The sequence below is a fragment of the Falco biarmicus genome, chromosome 2, assembly GCF_023638135.1.
Source record: "Falco biarmicus isolate bFalBia1 chromosome 2, bFalBia1.pri, whole genome shotgun sequence".
Classification (NCBI taxonomy): Eukaryota; Metazoa; Chordata; class Aves; order Falconiformes; family Falconidae; genus Falco; species Falco biarmicus.
In genome coordinates, this window is record NC_079289.1 from 46,061,298 (window position 1) to 46,084,218 (window position 22,921).

Genomic DNA, 22,921 nt, shown 5'->3' on the forward strand with positions numbered 1-22,921 from the left:
ACACTTGCAGTTGCTTCATGGTGCAAAGTATTACTTTCTCAATACCTGTATCTTCATATGTGGAAATTTACAGGTCTATAATTTCATACTATTATTAGGTACCTGTCACACCTTGTGCACACAACACTATTAGGAATTTTGTATCATAATAGTGGCTTAAGGGGTATGTTTCAAGGACTAGCAAACACAGAAGAGATTAATGTTTGAAGGGTGCAAGTGAAAGCTTCTGGAGAAGCAATAGCTTATGCATGCTGTACTGCTGCAGATGTTAATTGCAAAATGTGAAAAACAGATAAGCGCCTTAAAATCCAAGTTGCACAACCAGAAAAGGCCAGTAATGTAAACTGCCAGCATCTTTAATTACCAACATTGTTGTAAGACCAGAAGGTACTGGAAAATATTTCAACACAGTAACATTCTCAGATTGTGAAGAAAAATAAATGTAAAGAAACAGTTCAAACTTAAGTAACCTTGAGTAATAATCTTAAAAGAAATTGTCTCAGCAATCACTGTTAAAGCCAAACTGCAAATTAATGGCCTCAGTAGATCTTTCCAGGGTTTTTTTGTTGTTTCATTGTAGAAGGTGATCCTTTGAAGAGCAACAACTTGAAAAGAAGCAGCCAGACCTAGCAATAAAACTGTTAGTTTCAGTAATTCTTTTAACCAAGCATGGAAGTAACGGAGGGAATCCAGAAGTATCAAGAACACTGAAGTTTGAGACAGAGAAGAAACTAAGTGCTACCTTAAGAGACTTAACTAAAGCAGTGAAAAATTGACAGAACTATGGGGTCAAGCATGAGTACATGAAAACTTGAGAGGGGATAGTAAGATACTATGATTGAACCAAGACTGAAGTTACACTGAAGAAAAATGGCATAGGTATAGAAGTATACTCACACCTGTTTAATAACCAAGGTTAACAACTGTATTCTAGCATTTCTAAAAATTAACACTACACAAATTGAGGATGGTAGAATACACGAAAAAGTGTAACAACAGCTGATTTAAACTACAGTATAAAGTTTGTCTCCAGGAATAGCAGACTGGAAAAATACAATTGAGTGCACTGGAGACTCCTATGAAGGAAAATGTTCCTGTTTAAGGAACAAAGATAAACATTAATAATGATAGCGTACAAATCTTATCTTCTGTAGTTAACATATCCCATTCCAATTCTATGTGAATTATGTGCATTCATATTTATGAGTATCACTGTATGTATTTACAAAAGCTGCTGCGCAGCATTAGGAAAAAGGAATTGCTGGTGCTGGTGAACTCACGGAAACCCTATCAGATCTGGGCCTAACTACAATGCCTTCAATATCCATCTTCACCATAGCACCAGTAAGACTAACAAGAGAGTATTCAAGATACCAACTTTTTTTTGGAGCGGCAATCTTTCCACTGCATGCTATAGTATCACATAGTGTAGTCCCTAGGCCTAACAAGAGAACTAAAAGATTTTCAGCAAGGAAGAAACCTAAGGCATTTAAAAATTACTACAAATGATTGAGACTTAAGGTGGAGTCTCAGTTAAGACCAAGACCACACTTTCTCAATTTTCCACAGAAGAAATGGCATTATTTACTCCTACATGGTCAGAAACAATATCCCCTTTCCTTAGGTTCTTCAGTGTTGGTTTTTGGTTGTTGTTTTTTATTTTTCTCCTTTAAGTGTACATGTCTGTCATTCTCAGCTGAAACAAGACATTTCTCTTGGAACATTGAGACTGTAAAGTAAGATACTCTATTAATCTGGCAGTTATATAACCACATTATAAATACATGATATGCCACATACATCCCTTTTCTATGAGAGAATAGCTGTGGTATTTTTTTCCTTTTCAGAAGGAAGAAGGAATTAGATAGAACACTTCTAAACAAAAACTTGGGTGCTACGTTTTGCTGTCAACTGTAATAATAAATCTTGTGGGCAAGCACCAAGACATACATTTATCGGTATACAAAACGGATAGAATATAAATTTATGCTGAAGTATAGTGAAAATTGAGTACCTATTTCAATGCCATCTATAGTAACATGAATGGTATAGAGACCAACAGCTCCTGGAGTCCAGTTTGCACAGTATGTACCATCATTATTGACTCTGATCAACATGTTTTCACTGGGTCTAGGCATAAACAAAACAATGGAAATCATTAAACAATTACTGTCTTCTTGGAATTAACCTGCAACAGTTTGAAACTATTCTACTTTTTTTCTAACAGATCATCTAAATACCGTTTTTCCCTGTCCAATGTATTAACCTCATATTATTTATTATCAACATATAACCCTCTATGCCACATTTAATAGCAAATGATGAAACAACACATTCAGAGAGTAGATAACACAAATAAGGAATCAACATTAGAACAATTAAGAATTAAGGAGCAAAATCTCTAAATCTAAGAAAAAAATATAATAATACATGATTTTTGTGTTTCTACCCTTAGACAAAGATTACCTGGCAGTCAAAGCTTGTGAGTCTGGGTGTAAGCAGAAGTGACAAGACATGTTAATTTAAGCCCCTACTAAAAAGTAATTTTTTATGTTTACCTCTTTGGTGTTGGTGAAGCAAAGCGTAGTTCTTCAAAAGAATAATTTTCATATGCCTATAAACAGGTTAAATTCAACAAACATAAAATCAACAGTTATCAGTTATACTATGGTCAAGAATAAATAAAAGCAAGGGTATGTTCTCAAAGATCACACTAATCTAACTTTACACTCACCACAAGTATGGATCAGGAAACCAGAAACAAATTCCAAAACACATAAACACAGCTATATTATAAATACATACGTGAAAAAAGTATCTTCACTTTAAATAACCATTATTTAGGTAACAAAGATACCTATTGCTAACAAAAACATTTGTTCACAGTCAAGTCTTCTAATCTCACTTGTACAAAAAGCCATTGAACACAGGTAGTGCATTGAAGACCATGTGAAGATAAGAAAGCAAGCATGCTGCAGGTCAAAAACTGCAAACCAGACCAGTGGGTTTATCAATGGAATTTCGGATCCTCTCTCTTTCTACTCACAGTGAAGAAATTCCCTCTATACTGAGGTGATATTTCCACTGATTCTCACTACAAAAAAGAGCTGATTCACTTTCACAGTTTCTTGTGAAACAACTGCACTGAAAAGCCCCATAATAAGTAAATAATGGTAGTCCCAGAACTGCACAAAGTCCCTCAGCAAGAATCTCTAGGCTGCAGTGGTTGCCAAGTTATCAGATTCCCATGTTAAATCAAAAACAACAGGCAGGGAAGAGGTAGATAAGAATGTTTGAAAACACATGCAGATCAGCCATTTCAGATCTCTATACAAGGAGAGTTTAGGCTATCAGTCCCCCAAACATGTAATAATTTATTGTCATGAAGTAAGAAGTTAGAGTTTCTAATCATATTTGGATGTTTCTATTGAGTACTGATATAACATGCAGGCTGGTATAAAATTAAAAAGTCAGGGGACATTGGCATTCTGCACTGAAATGAGTGTACTCAGTAACATGGGGAGGAAAGTAGAAGACAATTATTTACACTTTCTTGAATCAGTAAAGTTGTTAATAAGCTAATCAAGTACAGCAGGCAACATATTTGCATTTCCCAGTATGTCAAGACAGTCCTTAATTTAAGCAGCAAAATATCAGCTCTCTTCTGAACAAAACAAAAAAATGTTAAGGTGTTGGACAGAAAAGACTTAACCTAAAAGGAATTTCTGGAAGATTCCCCAGCAAGGTGTTAAATATGGAAGTCAAGCATGTTTCAACAAGAAGAGAGAAACACTTTTTGTATTTTACCTTGGTGTGTACTTGTACTGTTTTACTTTTATCTTTACCAAGACTTCTACTGCTATTATCTACTAAGATAACTTTAACCAAATACTTTTATTTTCATTTTATCTTAGCCTGACTCAGTTAAAAAAAGACGACAAGTTAACAAGCTAACATCAAGCATTCCTCACTCAAAGGGTCCATCAGATCTAGAAATTAATTTCTAGACACCCTACACTCATTCCACTATCATTTACTCCACAGTATCTAACACATTGCTAGATGTGCCACCATAACAGTTGTGGGACCAGATTTGCCACCTGGTACTGGAAAAGAAGCAGCAGGTACCTGTGGAAAATGGCTATCAGAAATCCCATCTGGGTTCCAACATTGAATAAATAATGTATTTTTTTCCCCACCTCAAGTCACTGATAAAATTACCAAGTAGCATCAAGCCAAGAAGTGATCTTTGCAGTACTCCAAATAAAAAAACCCAAACAAGCCAAACACACTTGTCTCCTTGATATACACTCCCTGATGCAAATATCTTTTCAGACATTTGATTTAACAAGTTTTTAAAACATTTGTTGTACTCCATATTGATTTTTTAGTCCTTTCACTGATCCATTAAGACATGACTTAGTAGCCAGTTGCACTATTTACACATAGCAACTGTAGCGCTATGCAGAAAACAACTTGTGCCCTCTAAAAGATGCTACTTTGCTGATTTTTCCCCTCCATAAATCCATACTGATTATACTAAGTATTATCCTTCTCTGATTCCTGATTAATCATGTCTTGTAAAGATGTCCAACTGCTAATTATACTCATCATGTCACATCTCTTAACTGAGTCAATGTGACTTACATGTAAATTTATCGCAGGTGTTAAAATACACTTATTCAATACTAACTCTTCCATTTGTACCTTTTTAAAAACTGTTCCTGGCAAAGTCTCTGAGCTGATCCATTTGACAATGGCTAATTTCAACAAATTGTGTTTAATATTTATGAATCATTTGCATAATTGAACTCAATTTACATTTTTTTGCTTTTTTTGCAAACTTTTTTTGCGATTTTGTAATTTTGCAAAAATTTGAATTATTTATGTGACCTTTCTATTATGCTGAGCTCAGATTTTTTTCCTATGTTCACCACTTACAGTTTTAATACAGATCCACTGCAACACTCCAACTCTATACGGATACATTGGTTTGACTTCCCCTCCACCATTTCAATAGCTGTTTTAATTTCTCCTGAGTAACTCGGACTAGTTTGTTAATAAGTGTAATCACAATGAAACAGAACTTTTCTTTTTAAATGCTAATCCAGTCTGTAACTGCTTTACAGTTCAGGAAATTGGCCTTTTTGATGCATCTAGTTTTACACTGAACTTAAACATAACCAAAATAATTTGGAATCAATGTATTTTTAGATTGTGACCAAAATGAAATACAGTTTTTTCCTTCTCTTTTGCATACTTTAAGCACTTCGAATACTGAATTTTATAGTTATATTGCTTAAATGACAGTCATTTACCTTCATCATTGTAATTGCAATATATCGAGCTTCTTTTACTATCATTGGCTCATAGGAAGAATCAAGCTTTGGTGAAGGAAGTCCTCCAAAGGTCATATCACTGCTAGGGGAAGCAGCTGTTGCAGGACTCCCTGGTATTCGTTGCACCTTTTTAACTTGTTCTTGTTGCAAAGATGTTTTTTTCTGAGAAACAGGAATAGCTTTGACTTCTACCTACAATAAGACATGGGAAACATAAGATGATTTAGAGAGAGAAAACACACACACACACACATAATCTTTTAGATGTGGTAAGGTACAGTGACAAAGTGCTTAGAGTGCTTACTATGAATCCAGCTGTAGCAAAAACCTGTGTCTACACTTAGCAACAATTTGGAAAGCCAAGCACTGCATCTCTGAAAAATGTAAATGTACAGGAGAGACGCACCCAACTGACTTGGCACATGATCAGTAAGGGCCAGTGTCGACTCTGCCAGTCCCAGAGCACTCACTGGGGAGCAGCACATAGCCCGGTATGCCTAGCTAAGTTTTCCCACAACAGAAAATGCTACGAAGTAGGAAGAGAGCCTTCCAAATGAGCACACAGGTTTCAGAGTGAATCATCAGGGCTTGCTAGATCTGCATCAGTGGTGGCCAGATTGGATCCTGGCTGGCTCTGCCATCCTACTACATCAGTACTGTTACGTTTATACTGTGTTCTTTAATGCATATTTTAATTGACTTTTTTTTTTCCCCAGAGGTACCACATCTCCATCAATGCAGGCAATATAGTCAGCAGTACAGTTTTCTGAGGCAGAACAGACAATCTGGAAAATAAGTTTATACATTATTCATCCTAAATCTGCAATAAAGTACATTAAATATTGCAGATTTCACACAACATTTTATCAAAATTTGACTTAATTTATGGAAGTTGTACCACTGCATTGCACACTGAATGAATCCAACAGAATGATTAAATTGAATCAAGATTTATTACTTTAATACATATGTGGAAAAAAATATCCAGCCATAATTTGTAATTTTGATGATATTTTGACATACCCTTTTCCTGATTGATAGATAAAATCACTACCTTCAAGACTTTTCCACTTCCTCTGTCACAGATTTAAGTCAGTAACCACATGTATAAATGTCACTCAAGCTGTGTTTGTGACTAAGCTGATTCTTGTGTTACTGTTGTAGACTCACTGTTCATTAATGAGTTTACAGCTCACTGTAAGGTAACTTTCAATTATTACATCCTAGACAAAGAATAGATATGAGAGCTCTTATCGCAGGAACCATGCCTCTGTAAAAGGTATTTCATCTACTTTTGGGTTTGAACAAAACCAACTACCCCACAATAACAGTGGGATTTAAAACATCGATATAACCTGATTTATTAGAGCTACATGAAAACCATTTTGTGTTCAATTTGTTTTGTTTGTGTTCTTCGCCACTTCAAGCAGCCAACTTTTACACATATCACATAGGTTTTCTCTGAAGTGTGCAAAGATTTTCTAATTCTACCTGAGGCTGTCATAAACACTTCCTTTCCAGTACTTCAACAACTGAAAAAAGAACCATTAAAAAAAAGAACAGTGATTAACTGAAGAGGCTGAAGCAAAACCCAAGAATCTCAGACCTTGCCACTTATTTTATTAATTTCAATAGCTACAGAACTTCCAGATATTAGAAACAGAAAAGGGGGAAGTGCTGTTCTGGTCTAAAATAAAGTGACTATAAAATGGTCCATCAATGTGCTTCTGATTCTTTTTTTCCATCACATTTATTCAGTCTATGATTTATACTGTTTCCTGGCTTACAAGTTAAAAAAAATGGATTCTGTCACCATACAGATCATTACTATCAAACATCACCTACAACTGGTTATTTCCAGAACTATGCATGTGTAGCTCATTACAGAAAAAATATAAACTGCATGAAATGGTGTTTGCGTAATACAGATTCTGATAATTTTGTGGATTTATAGGTAAGAAAGTGTGACTACATTGAACTTATGAATGCCACTTTCTGTCCAATAAAAGAGTATTCTGTGGAACATTTAAAACAAATACTAAGAGATGACACAACGAATTATAGGAACAACCAAGATTCAAATAATTACCTTCATATTAGGAACATGAACAACATCCCCATACTGGTCTTTTGTTTGTACTGTAATAACAGTTGGCCAGCCACACCGAATGTCATCCTTATTCAAAATCAATGAAGTTTTTTGAGGATCAGCATATGAATCTGGCTGAAGCCACCTACAAAAAAGAAAAAACCCTACCATTAATATCTTTTATAGCCCCCCAAATATAAATCCTTACTCTGTATAAACATGACTTCCAGATAAGAAAGGGTGCAGAAGCTCTATAATACACAATACTTTGAACTAATATATTAACAGAAACAATACGGCCAAGTAATTTTATTTAACTAATATTTGATATAACTATTAAAGATCTATAGCTATTTGTATAGACAAGCAACAGCGCACAGGTGTTAAAGTTTAGCAGATAACTAAACATTTTCTACTTTGCCTCAAAACTTAGACATTAAACTATGAAGTAATGGGTTTATTCATGCAGCATACAAACTTTTACCTTGCAAGTCGTCCACCACTGGATCCTGGTACACAAGCAATGAAATCCTCCAGAAATGACTGCTCATTGCTCTGTACCTGCAGTGGAAGATTTCCTTCGAGAGCTTCCAAAATGGTTGGTGAGTGAGATAGTGCCAAGCCTTTCCCAAGAATGCCGGAGTGAGATTTGCAGACCTTTTTTTTTTGGCAGAGGTTGAGGTGAAAGGTTGGAGACATAAAAGTGCTTTTCAGTATCTTACATGCAGACACTTTCCCATGATATGACACAATTGGTATAGGCAGTTTGGGTACTGAAAACCATTCATGGAGGAGAATAAATGGAATAAAAACTGGATAAACTTTACTTTGATTAAAGTTTAAGAAAAAGTCAGCTCAGTCTATAAAACAACAATGTATGTCAAAAGAAATTAAATGAGCTTGAGTTGAGGGAGAATTTCTGGAGGAAAGAATAAGGTAACATGGACTTTCATGTTAGAGTATTCTAAACTGCTGACAGGAGAAGAAAGAAAATGCATTCTTAAAATTCTGAAAAACTGAAAAATCTGAAAATCCATTCTGAAAATGTGATCAATGAGCGTGTTCCAAAAGAAAATAAAAGGCTAGAGGTACAACTTGTAGAAAGGCAGATCTCTTAAGAAAGATATTTTTGGGGTGAGACAAAGTAAAAGAAATCCCTTCTTTGCAAGGAAGGAAGATGGAAAGATGCATAAACCACTGAAGAGACAGGACTAAAAGCAAAGGGGAATCCATAACTTGCATGCACACTCCTAGCTCACATTTTGAATTAGAACACAGTGGGTCCAAGAACAGATTGCTGAAAAAATATTTCTTCCAAGGAACATCTGATTCCTCCTAGACGGTTTCTGTTTACTGTTCTGTCACCTAAGACCTATGCATTGGTGTCATACTGTAGCACTGATGAGTTTTTTCAGCAAGTACTGTGACAACTGAATTTCAAAACAGTTGCCCTTAAGATAATTAGGAAAGAGAAAGAACATTGAAAATTTTTCCACTGTTCATCATCAGCTAGGGGCTATAAATAGGGACTTACTGACCACCGTTAGCTACCATCACAACAAACAACATAGCACCATCAAACCAGAACAACTGCAATCATATTATTTAGGACTTGATAAATGTTAGTGCTCAACTGAAAAGATTATTTTATTTCTGCAATTACAAAGACATGCGAAGGATTAATTTTGGTAACTTTTAAAATTTGCTGAATAGTACAACTTAAGCCAAACAGATATTTTGAATTATACTTGGTCATCTAACCTTCTATGTGATATTTTATGCATTTTTAATAAGATTTATTATTAGAAGATATAATATAAATACTAAACTTCCACAATACTTTCTTAAACTGTTTTATAACAAGCCGGATTCCCTTCTACTATAAAAACCTTACATGTGATTTTCTTCTGTAGCAGTCAAAAAGTTGAAATGCAATTATGTGCTTAAGTACGCTGATATGGATAAAAAGCCACAGTATACCTGTAAGGCAGCCTCTTCAAGTATCTCAAGATCTTCTTCAAATTCATTACCTGCTGTAAAAATATAATCATATATTTCTCATAACAATAGTATTGACATTTATCTACATATTATAGAATGTGAAATTCAATTCTGTTTAGTGAAGCTTTGTATATTACAAAATTACAAAATGATGTGTAATATTGTTTAACCAGCAGTTGAAAGATTAGTATTCTCAAGTAACGTAGTAAACATGCAGTATAGTGTAGTTCAGTGCACAAGCAAATACACAATATCCATTACACAAAACAAAATTTGGTACTTTTCTTATCTCCAAGACAGTATGTATGGCAAATCTTTGGATGTGACTAGGTATTTTCAGAAAAACATTTTAGGAGGTCAAGATGGTTTCTGGGAAGCAGTACTTGTGAGTATGCACCAGCTGCTCCCTTTCAAGAGCTTACTACCCTAGTACCAGTATTCAAAAACCTGATAAACTCTGCACAATTTTGCAAATTACCATTCCCCCTAAAACATAAAACTTGAATACATTCTATTACACAATATTTCTTTCTTACAAATACAACTCAAAAAAGTCTGATTTCCAGGGTGACCAGAATTGCCAAACACAGTCTTTTAACAGAAAAGTAAAACAGGTAAGGTTACCATATTTCTACCTTCTCTCAAAAACATGTCAGGCAATTCTACTAGTCAGAAGAGAGAAAGAGAAGTGAGAAGAATGAAGTCCTAAGGCATTTTTAAAATCCAAAGAAATAAAGATATATAAAAAATCTGCTCTCAGAAATAACTTCTATCAAATCAAACAAGTAAGTAACAATGTTAAAAACATCAATCAATTCCACATTGCTGTATAAGTTAGTCCTTGTCACAGACCAGATCTCTCTCTTGGGAGGAAGTATCTTAAAGTCTTGGAGAACTGGCAAGGAGGAATTGTGACCTTTTGAACACGGGAACTCAAATAGTATTTGCATGTATCTCAAAGATAAAGTTTTCCTAATACAGGAAGGAATCACTGTCTGGTTCATCTTCCTCTAGAGCGAGGATGCTAGACCTTCTTAATGTTCTTTCAAAACACTTTTTTCCCTAATGGTTCTAGAGGAATACTTGACAGGTATTTGGTTACTTGTATACAGAATATAGCCACTTACAGCAATTACTAAAAAGCCAAGTACGTCTTTGTGAAGGACAACCTCCTTAAAGTCAATACATCAAGATAAATCATGCAAATAAAGCTGAAGATAGAAAGGTCCTACAAGGATACCAGTAAAAACTGATTTCAAGTCAGTTCAATCATCCTATTTTCACTGAGAGAAAGTTCATGAAGTTTCTTATTGTCTTCATTAATATTACCAGGTTTTAAGAACACTTAGTTTCCGGGAAATGGAACAGGATTACTTTACCTAGTTTTGGGCAGCGAAGCATGAAATAAGCTCAGACTTAGGTATAGATACAGGCTTGAAAGATACCTTTAAAATAAATGAAGGAGAAACAGGCTCCTCCTTTGGGTGATTAGTTTAATTTTTCTTACATCTTCATCTAAGGATGACATGAACCATCCTCTGAAGATATCTAAATTAACTCTAATAGAAGGTCAGAGCTACTACCTTAGATATAGATGCCTAACTTCTAAATCCCAAAGTTCAGGAATTTTAAGTTAAGTTGCTAATTACTTTGTGGAGTAAGCCTTTTAGGTTACTTCGTTTAGCCTATACATCCACACACAAAACAGAGGTAAAATTGTAGAAATTATAAAGTATGGGAAGTCTAACAAAAAGGGCTTTCCTGTATGTATGCATTACAAGACAGTCTTTTATATGATTATATAGGTTTTTCTTAAAGGACACTTCATTCCACAAATACAACACTGCTCTGCCGGTGAGCAATGGCACTAATACAGTATTTTTAAAAACACTATTTCACTTGCAGCAAAAGGTAGAAGATACATAATTTAGAACACAGAAAAAGAAAAAAACTACCAGTCTAATACTAAGACATTTAAATGTTGCTCTAGAAAATCCCATTTTAACCTCTTTTTCTGCCATAGTGTTTTTCTGAGACACCAAGCAAAACACTTAGAGCAAAATTACAGACAACTGAAAGCATCTTAAAAAGGTTGCACAGTAGTTTCCATTCACAAGTTACTACCACTGCTGCGTATACTTCATCAGTTTTGTTTATTTTGTTTATCACAGGGTACAGTGATCTTGTAGAGAAATAATACAACCGTGTGTAATTTGCATTGTAATATTGTCAGCAACACTAACAGACTTGGCTAAAGTCCTTAAGTTGGTGTTAGGTAAAGAGTGAGCTGATTAAATTGCAATTACATCAGTAATCAGGAGGCCTCTTTACAGGCAATGCACTTATCCCTCCTCTCTTGCAGATCATAGACAACCACTTTTATAGGTGGCTGAGACTGCATACGTATCATAAAAGCATGTTTTATTTCAAATTCCTTCTCTCTGAAAGCATTTAAAGCTGGTCTATGTACCACCTACTCTCCCTTCTTGTTTAGACATTCAAAATCAGAACAAAACAAAAAAAAAATTATGGAGAAGTAGAAAATATTAGAAAACCTAGGAAATTAAGTTAGAAGCTTTCAATGTTAGCTTTTTTTTTTTTTTTTTGCATAGGACAACAACAGGATAAATGAGTGCTAGGGAAGTCAATACAACTAAGGATTTAATGAGGCTGTTTGAAGGATAAGAGGGCACTATTTAAACTATAGAATTGCCTGTACTTTTGAGAGAGAAGTGAGATCTACCAGTGCAATTGAGGTGCCTATTTAAAACAAAGTAAGAAATTTGAACATCTAATACTCAAGCAAAATACCAGGTTAAAAATTCCAAATTAGGTTTTGTGGTTATAACTGCACACTATTCAATGCCCTCCTGCTCATTAATACACATTTCCAGTCTCATTAACAATATTTGAGCTCTCATTTTTGCTCCTAAATTAAAATGATCAAAAAGATATCCTATTATATATTATAAGTCTGTTTTTCCTATACACTAATGTTAATTAGGAGAAATTCTATTACACAGAACATGGTTGCATCATTAGAAGTTCTAATTCAATCTCCATATCCATTGATTTTCATAAACTCATAGTTTTCCTTACATTATAAATTGCAACATTTTAAATTGCATTTGGGTTACTGTAAACTTTTATGTACTTCATCTGCTCTAAAAGTATGTAGCTATTTTTGCAATTGTAAAAAACCCCAAACCCTACAGTAGATATTTTAGGGTATAAGGTCTACATACGTAATAGTCATTTTCAATTTTGAACAACTAATTTTACATTTCGCAATTCAAAGCTGCAGGTATTTTTCATTCAGAAAGGTGTGGAGTGCAGGGAGAAGAAACAGTGAAAGAGAAACACAAATAAGATACCTGCACATTTGTGAAGTACCACGAGGAAACTGTAGGACATAGCTCATACACTGATACACTACCTGTGGATGGGGTGAGTTCATTCAGATTTAAATGACCACATTTCCCTCCCCCCATACACACATGAAGGGAACAGTGTAGGCAGAAAACTTCACTACTTTATTATCTTGTTTGATTAATTCAGTTTTAAGAATCAGTTTGGTGTGATTATCTCTAAGAGTAACATTAAGATTTAAAGATAGTATTAATTCAGAAAACCTCAAATGATGAAATAACAAAGTATGTTCTTTGAGTAGGACTTACCAATAGGAAGAGCTAGATCTTTCTTCATCAAAGCTGCTGCACATGATCCTCCTAAATTTGCCAGTTCTTTCTCCAGCTGAATAATACCCTTAAAATTGAAACCAATTTAGAAACAAAAATAGTGTCTCAGAAAATAGGACAATGAGTATTTTTCCCTGACACTGCTTTATTCTAAAAGATACTAATTTTATGTTCCATTTCAAGTTTCTGTGAAACGCTTCTTGCCATACATCTACTGTCATGTTTTGCTGTGACATGGGCTAGCGTACCAAAAATTCTGGAACAATTTCAACTAGGTAAGAGTATTAATAAATGGGTTACCATGCTTCTGGTAGCCTAGTAAAAACATCTGAAGAAGATAATTGTCTTTTGTCTGTAATGTTAAAAAGAAAGGAAACTTCCTAATAAAAAAAACCCAACAAAACAAACCCCAAAATAACACCTTACCAATACATATACAGATTGCAAAGCAATGCATCTTCTACGTTGTACATATATACATTCCACAGAAGCTCACCTTGCCACCTTGCTTAAAGGTAGTACTGTTCATAACTTTTTTCCTCTTCCCCTTCTCTAGTTGAAAGGCAAGGATGGGAAAAAGATTCCATTATTTCCCTTTCTCCATTATAGATCGTGGGAGACGCCCTTGGCAGTTTTTCCCTTCTGTTTGCACTGGGAACATTTCTTCCCGTTGACACTGCTGTTCTAGGGAATGAGAAGACTCCCTGCCTCCCCCCCGACTTGTCACTGAAAACATGAGAGCTTCTCAATCAGTACCTTTCAACCTTGTTCGCAAAAAAAAAAGAACAGACCATGCACATGGGTTTCAAATACATGGAGGGAAGGAGGTTGGATGCAAGGAATGGGGGGAGACTAGTACGGCTAAGAAGGCTGCTGCTACTTTTTAAAACACAAAGAAATGTATCTGATAGTTTCCCTTCAACTTGTCTCAGTTACATGCAGGCACAAACTCTTTAACTGCTCACAAAAAAAGATATTGACACTAACACCAATTTTAAATTTTAAAGAAATGCATGAGTGATTCAGTACACCTCTGACAAATACCTCTCATGGAAGAAAAAACCCCCACCGACCCACCACCAAAAACTAGCAGGGGAGATGGAAACCTCCATCTGATGGATCTTCTTGCAGACTTAGAGAAAGCAGCAATATAAAAAGTAGATTAAAAAATCCTTTTGGAAAGAGTCTTCAAAATCAGTAACCCTAGACTTGCCTTGTATTCTCCAGACTCCCAAGCAGACCAAAAAAATCTCCAAAATGCATTTTAGACTAAATCCTTGATAAACTGCATCTTTAGGACTCAAAACAGCAGGTTATGAAATAGAAAGCAAGTGAAGATCTGAAACGTCGATCCACTCACTGCAAGGTCTCTGCTTATGTGAACACCCTTTATGCAAAAGGCAGATTTTGCATATATATTTGTAGATTCAATATTGACCAGCAAAAAGTCTTCCTTTTCATTTATCAAAGCATAAATCTAAAATTTTTGCAAAAATCCTAGGTTTAAATTAATAGTTCAACTACAGCCGATTCCTTTGATGCACTTGCTCACACTCAATGACATGTCAGTTTTTGCAAAGACTTCCCTAACAATGAAATGTCATTCGATGTACCATAGTTATGTAATGGTACCAGAAGCTTGTCCTTTAGGAGGAGAAAGAATCAGATGGTGCAAAAATTAATCCCACTGACTTGAGTTAGGTCTGACTGATACTTTGTTACTTTAAGCTAGAGAAAACAGTGGTCACCAGAACATAGGCTTCTTTTTCTACCACTGGTAACACTTCAGAAAATTGTAATCACAAAGCTCCCAAAAGAAGGAGAAACTTACATTGTGTGTCCAGTTACTTAAAGTTACTTATAGATGCTTTAGTCCTGAGATGCATGGTAGCTTAAACACTGAAAAACTTGATTTTCTATTCCTAGAATTTAAATTAGAGTGTTCAGTCTATAAAAATGTATGCTTGAAAACAACTATTTGCAACTTTTCCTTAGATGATACAGTTAACATTGGCTAGCAAGTTTCAGCATGGAGTGTTAAAAGCATGCCAGCAGCTTTGTTTGCCACTGCTTCTAAAAAATTCATGACATATACAAATCTGCATCTTTTTTTCTGCTTAAGCAAAAATCATTATTATTACTCAAACACAAACTAGTTAGATTATCTATAGGATTTATAAACCTGATTTGCAGCAAGCCAATGAGACTATCATAGCTAATAATCTTATGGTATGTTTTCTTATCTGGCATGTTTGGAATTCCAAACAATCTCATGTTCTGAAAACCTGAAGACATTATTTAGCTTGAGCAGAATCCAGGAATAAGATCAGGTAAATCTTCTGGAAGGTTTTGGTGTAAAGCAAGATGCAAACCTTGTGAAGTTCACATGAAGCAATAGGCCCAAAGACTCCCAAGATCAGGGAAGGGCCATTTTTCTGGAATTATTATAAAGCACATTAACTATTTTCAGTAATCGCTTAAAAAGACAAAATAAAGCATTGGCTCAAGGACATGAAGAAATTTTATCTTCCCTTTGCAGCAAGGAAACAGTGGTAGAAGTGATTCAACCTTAAAGGCAAGATGAGGTGACCGCTGTGCAAAATCTCAGGTAGCCTAACTGAGCACAGCATTTCCAGGGAGTCTGAAAGTTCTGGTATGGGTGAACACTGGAAAAATAATGTAAGTTTCATCCCATAATTGGCAGTGACAGCAGAACACTAATCACTGTATATCTGAAACGCCCAATCCTTTGGATTTCTGATGGAAAACTAGGTCAGAATTTTAGGAAATTTAATATCCCATTGACATACTAGACAAAAATCATGGTACGTATTTGCAGACTGTCAGAGTTATTAAAAAATCCAAACCATACAAAAAGCCACTCCAACAATATTCAAAGAATTCCAAACAAATAGTATGAAATTAATTTAAAAGTATTTTGCTAATGTTATTTAGTCAGAAGTGGAAATGCAAATATTTTCACTAAAAAACCCTGGCCTTACAGAAGACAATTAATAGGTGCAGCAATTTTAGCCATTTCACTTTTTCCTTACCTCATCAGATCCTGGACTAAATTCATATCCAATTGCATAACATTTGAAACCATAAAAACAAGCCTTTTCATCCTTCACATAGTCTGATGCAGTCTCCAGAGAAAAAAGAGCTTCATTTCCTTATAGGAAGTAAAAGGATACATAAAATACATTATAAAGATACTAATATTTCTCCTCTTTTTGATGTTTTTTCTACATGACCATATATGAAAACCAGGCTTTAAATGTAAAGTAAAACCATGAATAACACACAGATCACCACTTGAAACAAGAAACCTAATATCAAATGACTAGAAATTACTGCAGTATCTATTTATTACCTGGCAATACTAATACCATGGTGGGCCATCCTGAAGATCCAGAGAATTTTTTCAGTTCTATCCATGAATTAAGGTTTTCATGAACAGAAGCATGCTTTGGTCCAAATCCCAGACTCTGTGCAATTCTGACAGGAATTAGTAAACGAAGAACATCCTCTGATTGAGCAGTGCCACACTGAATGTCAAACTCTATTGTTATCCACCTGACACATTCAGGAAAAGTCACCTACAACAAAACAATAGCCTAATTATGTACAAGTTTTGGGGCCAGGGGGAGAGGATAAGTGGGCTTGGGGGGTGGTTGTTTTTTACATTTTTTCATTTCCATTTAGTTTTAACTCTTTAGACTATGAAAGTGATTCAGTTATGTAATTCTGTACAGTTGTTTTGACATGCTTTTGATTAACATTAACCTGATTTATTCTTTGAAATTCAGATATACCTGAAATACCTTACTGAATTACAATCATGTATTATAACTTCTGTTCAGATTAAGTATTTGCACTTATGATACTATTCGTGATTGTTTTTAAGAACTCTGCACAGGATCATTAAACAAAACAACCACAAACTACTATAAACATGTAGCTCTCAAATACCTTTTTAAATGCAAACTTCAAAAAACATATTCAATATTTCTTTTGGGCAATCCTAGAAAAGTACACAGCAGCTGAATCACACTTGTGAACATGGCCTGCAGTATGACAGCATATAGCTACAGAAAATCAAATGCAGTAGCAACTAAGTTTAAGTCTTCAGATGAGCTCCATAAACGTTTAGAACAACAATTAGCATCATTGCATCAGGAAGATCATATAACAACTACATTTTCTGCAGTGGATGTCTTGCTGCCCCACAGGACAAGCAAGCAGAATAGTAGAATAATAATTAATGACCTCCTCCAGCTCTTACTCAATTCCAGGTTTGCAGCCTCTGTATTTACAGTCATGGAATCAATGCAACTGCAGAACTCACTATTTCAAGAACTGAAACATGGGATTTAACTCTCAGGCATGTAATTTATACCTCAGCCCTTTACTGAACTAGAAAAAACACCCTTTATTGACATAGAGGAAAATGTAGTTTTATTGTAATAGTCATGCATGTAAGGCAGAATGAATCCCATGCAGAGTGATTTAACCCATTTAAAGAGGACTTCAGAGACTTCTGCAATGTTAAATAATGCCCCAAGTGGAAGTAATTAATGAAGAATTTAAATTGTCAGACAGTGACAGCCACCATAGGGACATCTTTACTATAATGCATATTAATTTGACTAAAATTGGCATTTGGTATTTTTACAAAACATTGCTTTAGCATTAGGTAAGAAAGTCTGAGATCTGAATAGAAAATGTATGGATAAAGACTTCCAACTTCTACAATCAAGACAGTTCGAGCAGAGAAACTGCGCGTGACAGTAGGAAAATCTATGACAGAGCAAATTTAGGACTTACAGCAGATAACTGTATATACAGTAGATAACTGGGGTTAAAACCACACTAGTTTCCACTATAGCTTCCACTATACTTACTGGACAAACAGAGTTTTGTCCAGAAAGCACTACAGTAATAAGATAGGAAAATGTCTCCTATATTAGACAATATGAATTATCACCCATGGCAACAATTTTTCAGACAGTAAATGTTAACGAAACGAAAGCCCTGTGTCAAAAGCTTTGAAGAAACTGCGTATGCACTTAGAAATGGTGCTTACCTTATAGTGCGTAACACAGGCAGGTTTATAGGGATGCTCACTTTCTACAACAGCATAGTGATTGGAGGTAGTACAAGCTGAAAGCCCTTGCTCCGGTTGGTTTCCAGTGGTGCTGTCTGTAGACTGATTTGGGTTAAAAGCTGGAGGGGCATATTTCTGATTCAGAACTGCCACAGAAGGAAGTAACTGTTGTACTAGGCCAAAGACCTCAACAGCAACCTGTAACATAACACCACATGCAATAAAGTATTACCTATGACTGAGTGAAAACAATACTCACAAACTTACATTTCTCTACAGAGATGGTTTGGATGTTTTCAGAATATCACTACTACAATTCATCCAGTCACTTTCCAATTCTGCATCTACACAATCTTGATAAAAAAAGAACCACTACATTCATCTCAAACACTTCCCTTGCAGACTTGTCAAAGCTGAAACAAAAATCTGTACACAACTGCAAGATACTTTCACTAAACCGGCTCCTACTAAAAAGCTGTAATATTTACAAATATGCATGAGTTGACAGAAAGCAAATACCATACTGAAGTCCTAGTCCAGTTATATTTTGTTCTATAACAACACTGTTTTTTCAAATATTTAATATCTTTTAATGCATTTAGTGTTAAGCATCGCACTTATCTCTGTAATTTTTGACACCTTCCAAGGAGAATACTTCTAAAGCAAAACACTTTGTTCTAAACACCAGTTCATCACAGTAACAAGTTAATTAAAATTTGAAACTATTTTTGATGAAATTAACCTGCTAGATTTTTAGTGGCCAGATGTCTTTCCTCCCCACTTTAATGAGAAGACAGAAAAGAGTTTAACCTGTTCATGTTCATTGTTCATGACAAAGCAATAAAAGGCAATCGTGTCTACTAGTGAAGGATTAATGACATTTGTAAATCTAATAACCAATTTCAAGAGTGTTTCAACCCAGGGACATGGAAGAATGCTATGTGACTGAAAAGTAAGATTATTTTTATTTACAGCTGACATCTTCCCATCTCTAAATTTGCTATAAATAATCTTAATTTAATGAGCAGGTACCGCTGCTTTGGATTTTCACTGTAAAAGTAGAATTTACATAATATCTTTTAAAAATTCTTCCAACTAATATTCATCAATGACTCTGAAATGAAGAGTATTCTAACTTATTGTCTTTTCCTACTGTTAAAGCCTTTCATACCATGAGGGTGGTGAAGCACTGGCACAGGCTGCCCAGAGAAGCTGTGGCTGCCCCATCCCTGGCAGTGCTCAAGGTCAGGCTGGATGGGGCTTTGAGCAACCTGGTCTGGTGGAAGGTGTCCTGTCCATGGCAGGGGGTTGGAACTAGGTGATCTTTAACGCCCCTTACAACCCAAACCATTTTAAGATTCTATGATTTTTCTCTCTGCTTCTTTAAGGTATTTTTTTCATAATGTCTTCAATTTAAGTTAAAAAGAAAACGGGCATTTTGAAAAGGTGATTTGTTTTTAAAATTCCTGACTCTTGGAAAATTCATAATGAGTCACATGGTCAAATACAAACCATTATATTCACAAAAACTTAAGAAATCAAGATGTTTACATTTCCAAAGTAAACCTTTTAATGTATAACACAAATTTCTTCAATAATTTCTGTTGAGGAGCATACCTTGGGAATAGCTGCTGCTACTGGTCCTATGTAGGCTATTATGAGGGGAAGCAGCATTGAAAACAGACTGGAAGAGCTGAGTAGTTCTGGAATGTCTTCAGCTAAACAAAGATAAATACAATACAGGTATTATTAATAAATGTACCATAGTTCAAAACACATTTTATTTTTCTAGTTTGCTTGTTACAAGTTAAACTTCTAGTTTCTACACTAGGTTTTACTTCACATTATTTTCATTATCTAAATATTGTCAAATTCTAAACCCGCAAAGTTCAACCAAGATAAACAAGCCATTATACACAGATCTCTGTTAAAAAATTTCCTCCTCTTAGAGCATAATTTTATTACATTCTTTGCCAAATTGTGAAGCTGTGTTCATACTTTCTATGCCACAAAAGCCAGGAAAACAAACTCCTCCTGGCCCTCCAAATCAATTTCTACAGCACTATGTAATATTCTAGATATGAAGATGGTAGCTTAAAACCATTCAGTTTTAAGGCTAATGTTTACATTTCTCAAAAATGGATGTTTAAGTCCTTTTAACTGCATTTTACATTCACCAGTCTTCCTGATCATCACTGTGCAAAATGTGCAATAAATTTTGGAACTGACCTATCACCGTGTCTTTTTTAGAAATAAAGAATCTTACCAGCTTTAGTACGATACCTACTAAATTGATGAGCAAATTTATACAAGGTATCTGCCTACAATACCTCAAGTGCAACTCCAATGACTTAGAAAGTTACTCACAGTTTGATACCTACAGGAATGAAAGATTAGAAGAGTACTCTTTGGAAAGCAAAAGAGAAATATCACAATTTTTCTATTACTGATGTTCTACTATTATCTCTTGCTATCAAGGAAAGAAGTTTTGAGAAGTGAATTTTTAAAGTCAGTTTTCAAAAGCCTTACCATCTACAGCAAGAGCCCTGTGCAACAGGTCTTTGGCTGCCCGTACAACAGCACTCACGACAGAAAGAGCCCTGCTACAATTTTTATCTTCTTCATTAGCTTTGTTCAAAAGCTGTGATTGCAGATCTCCATCATACTCACTCCTGGATGGTGGATTAAATTAAAGTAAGTTCACAAAATACAAAATTATATTAAAAAAAGAACATGACTGACTGACTTTTGGCACAGAATAAATAAATTTATGATAAAACAATAAAGGAAACAATCAAAGAAACCACAGAGGATATTTTGGAGGCAATGCCTCAGTGTTAGCCCTTTGCAATAATTTTATTTTTATTTGGCAGAAAATATGAAAAGCATTTTTCTGAAACGTTTCTTTTGACTAGATGCCTTTCAAACCACAAAAATGTATTAATAGCTATGCTCTTCCAAGCCCAACCATCTATCTTGATAAAAACAGAATAATACTAAATGCATCACAAAAATGAGTAAAACTCAGTGGATATTTCTGCAATATTGTAAAACAGGGGAAAAAGATTCTCCCTTCCTATTCTAAAGATTAATTTTGGTTTTGAAATACAATTTGATGGCTACCCTTAAAAAATAGTTTTTTCCTTGAAATCCACCCTGTATGTAAAACTAGGTTCTCTTAAACAACGTTATGCATCAAACTATGTCAAATAAGGTATATAAAAGATTTGGTTTGATTCACTTTTTCAAAGCAGCTGAATGATAATTCAAAGCCCTCAAAATGACAGTGGTCAAGCCTTGGCATAGACAACAAAAATCACTTAACATGTAAAAACTTCCCATTCTCTTTCAGCTATCTTATGTTTGTCCAAAAAGACTTGATTTTTCAAAATATCATTTGAGAACATTAAGATTCCAGGCCTGGCACCTGAGAATGCTCAAAAACTTTACTTGGAGCAGTTCAGTGTGCAACAAGGATACCTAGCCTTCTCTATGACTTGACTTAACCACTCTTTCAAAAAAATGCTGATTTGGTGGGGGGTTTTTTTTTGTCAATGTGTCCTCCTAGAACAGTAGTTTTGCTGTCAGCCTCAAGCATTTTTAATTTTATTTTATTAGTGACTGACAGTGGGTTTGATTCCAACTGGGTACTTTTCCAATAAAACCTTCCACAGCATTTCTGCCTTTATCAGAAGTACATTAACATATTACTTTTGGTATGACCTTTCCTGGCATTTGCATAAGCAACAATTTTATTTGTATTTGCCCATCCTTCAAACAAAATCGAATGTGAACCTTACGAGTTCTGTTCTATAATAGTTCACTGAACATTTGTTCCTTTGCTGTAGACAATTCAACACCTCGAGTCATTATTAAACTGGAATCCTCAAGCTAAGTCTGTAACTAGCCATCCATCAGATAACATTTAAGTTTGTGTTGTCCAAGCAAACTTCAACAGACATTGTGATTACAGGCAGCAGTCTTCAAATTTTCCAAACAAAACTTAATTTATCCTGTAATAGTTCTGAGTTGTGACATTACAGTTCTTCAAAAGCTTCCTAGAATTTTATCACAGCTGAAAAAAAAACCCCAAAGATTGCTCTGATCAGAAGACAGCACTTTGCCATATGCTAACTTAAGTTAAAATGCCTTGAAGCTTCCTTTTACTGGTTTTATGTCCTTAGCTTTTCTGAAATCAAAGAAATGGTTATTTCTTCTTTATCCCTGCTTTTGCTTATATAAAAGTGGAAAATCCAGGACAAGGAATAAATATTGTCTTTGTCTTCTTTCCTGTTTCTTATGTAATATACTTCATAATTATGATACTTCAAAATAAGATTCCTCCAAATGCTGGAGGAATTGCCTAAACACAGATGTCCAAGATTCCAGGAGACTAAATCAATGAAAGTATCATGATGTGCACCACTTATTTTCATTCTTTAATAAGCAATTTCTGTCATTACTGACAAGCTGGATTTGTGAGTCTCTGCGAACATCTAATGTCATGTTTTAAAAGAGTTCAGAATTACTCTACATTAAAATATACTGTTACTATAATTTTGCTGGCAACTTTATTTCTTTGTATTTTAGCTCCTTCAAAACTTTCTTAAGAGCAACATGTTCTTGTGATTGTTAGTCCAAAATATGTCACTTGTAGCGCTACTTATTTTATCCTCCTCATCTTTTA

General features: G+C 34.9%; 1 protein-coding gene across 21 annotated transcripts in view; it reads right to left on the reverse strand.

The window, feature by feature from the left end:
* MYCBP2 (MYC binding protein 2) overlaps positions 1–22,921 on the reverse strand; it is a 200,572-nt gene that overhangs the window by 69,718 nt on the left and 107,933 nt on the right. For 17 of the 21 annotated variants that reach the window (XM_056329559.1, XM_056329568.1, XM_056329567.1 and 14 more), the window contains 12 exons: positions 20,764–20,906; positions 19,852–19,952; positions 18,214–18,432; positions 16,501–16,726; positions 16,181–16,299; positions 13,107–13,194; positions 9,409–9,461; positions 7,913–8,085; positions 7,429–7,573; positions 5,319–5,531; positions 2,559–2,614; positions 2,015–2,130 (listed from right to left, as the gene is read on the reverse strand). In XM_056329559.1, coding sequence (XP_056185534.1) covers positions 2,015–2,130; positions 2,559–2,614; positions 5,319–5,531; positions 7,429–7,573; positions 7,913–8,085; positions 9,409–9,461; positions 13,107–13,194; positions 16,181–16,299; positions 16,501–16,726; positions 18,214–18,432; positions 19,852–19,952; positions 20,764–20,906 — 1,652 coding nt within the window. The remainder of the gene's footprint in view (positions 1–2,014; positions 2,131–2,558; positions 2,615–5,318; positions 5,532–7,428; positions 7,574–7,912; positions 8,086–9,408; positions 9,462–13,106; positions 13,195–16,180; positions 16,300–16,500; positions 16,727–18,213; positions 18,433–19,851; positions 19,953–20,763; positions 20,907–22,921) is intronic. The other 4 variants (XM_056329566.1, XM_056329571.1, XM_056329556.1 and 1 more) reach the window with 1 other exon arrangement.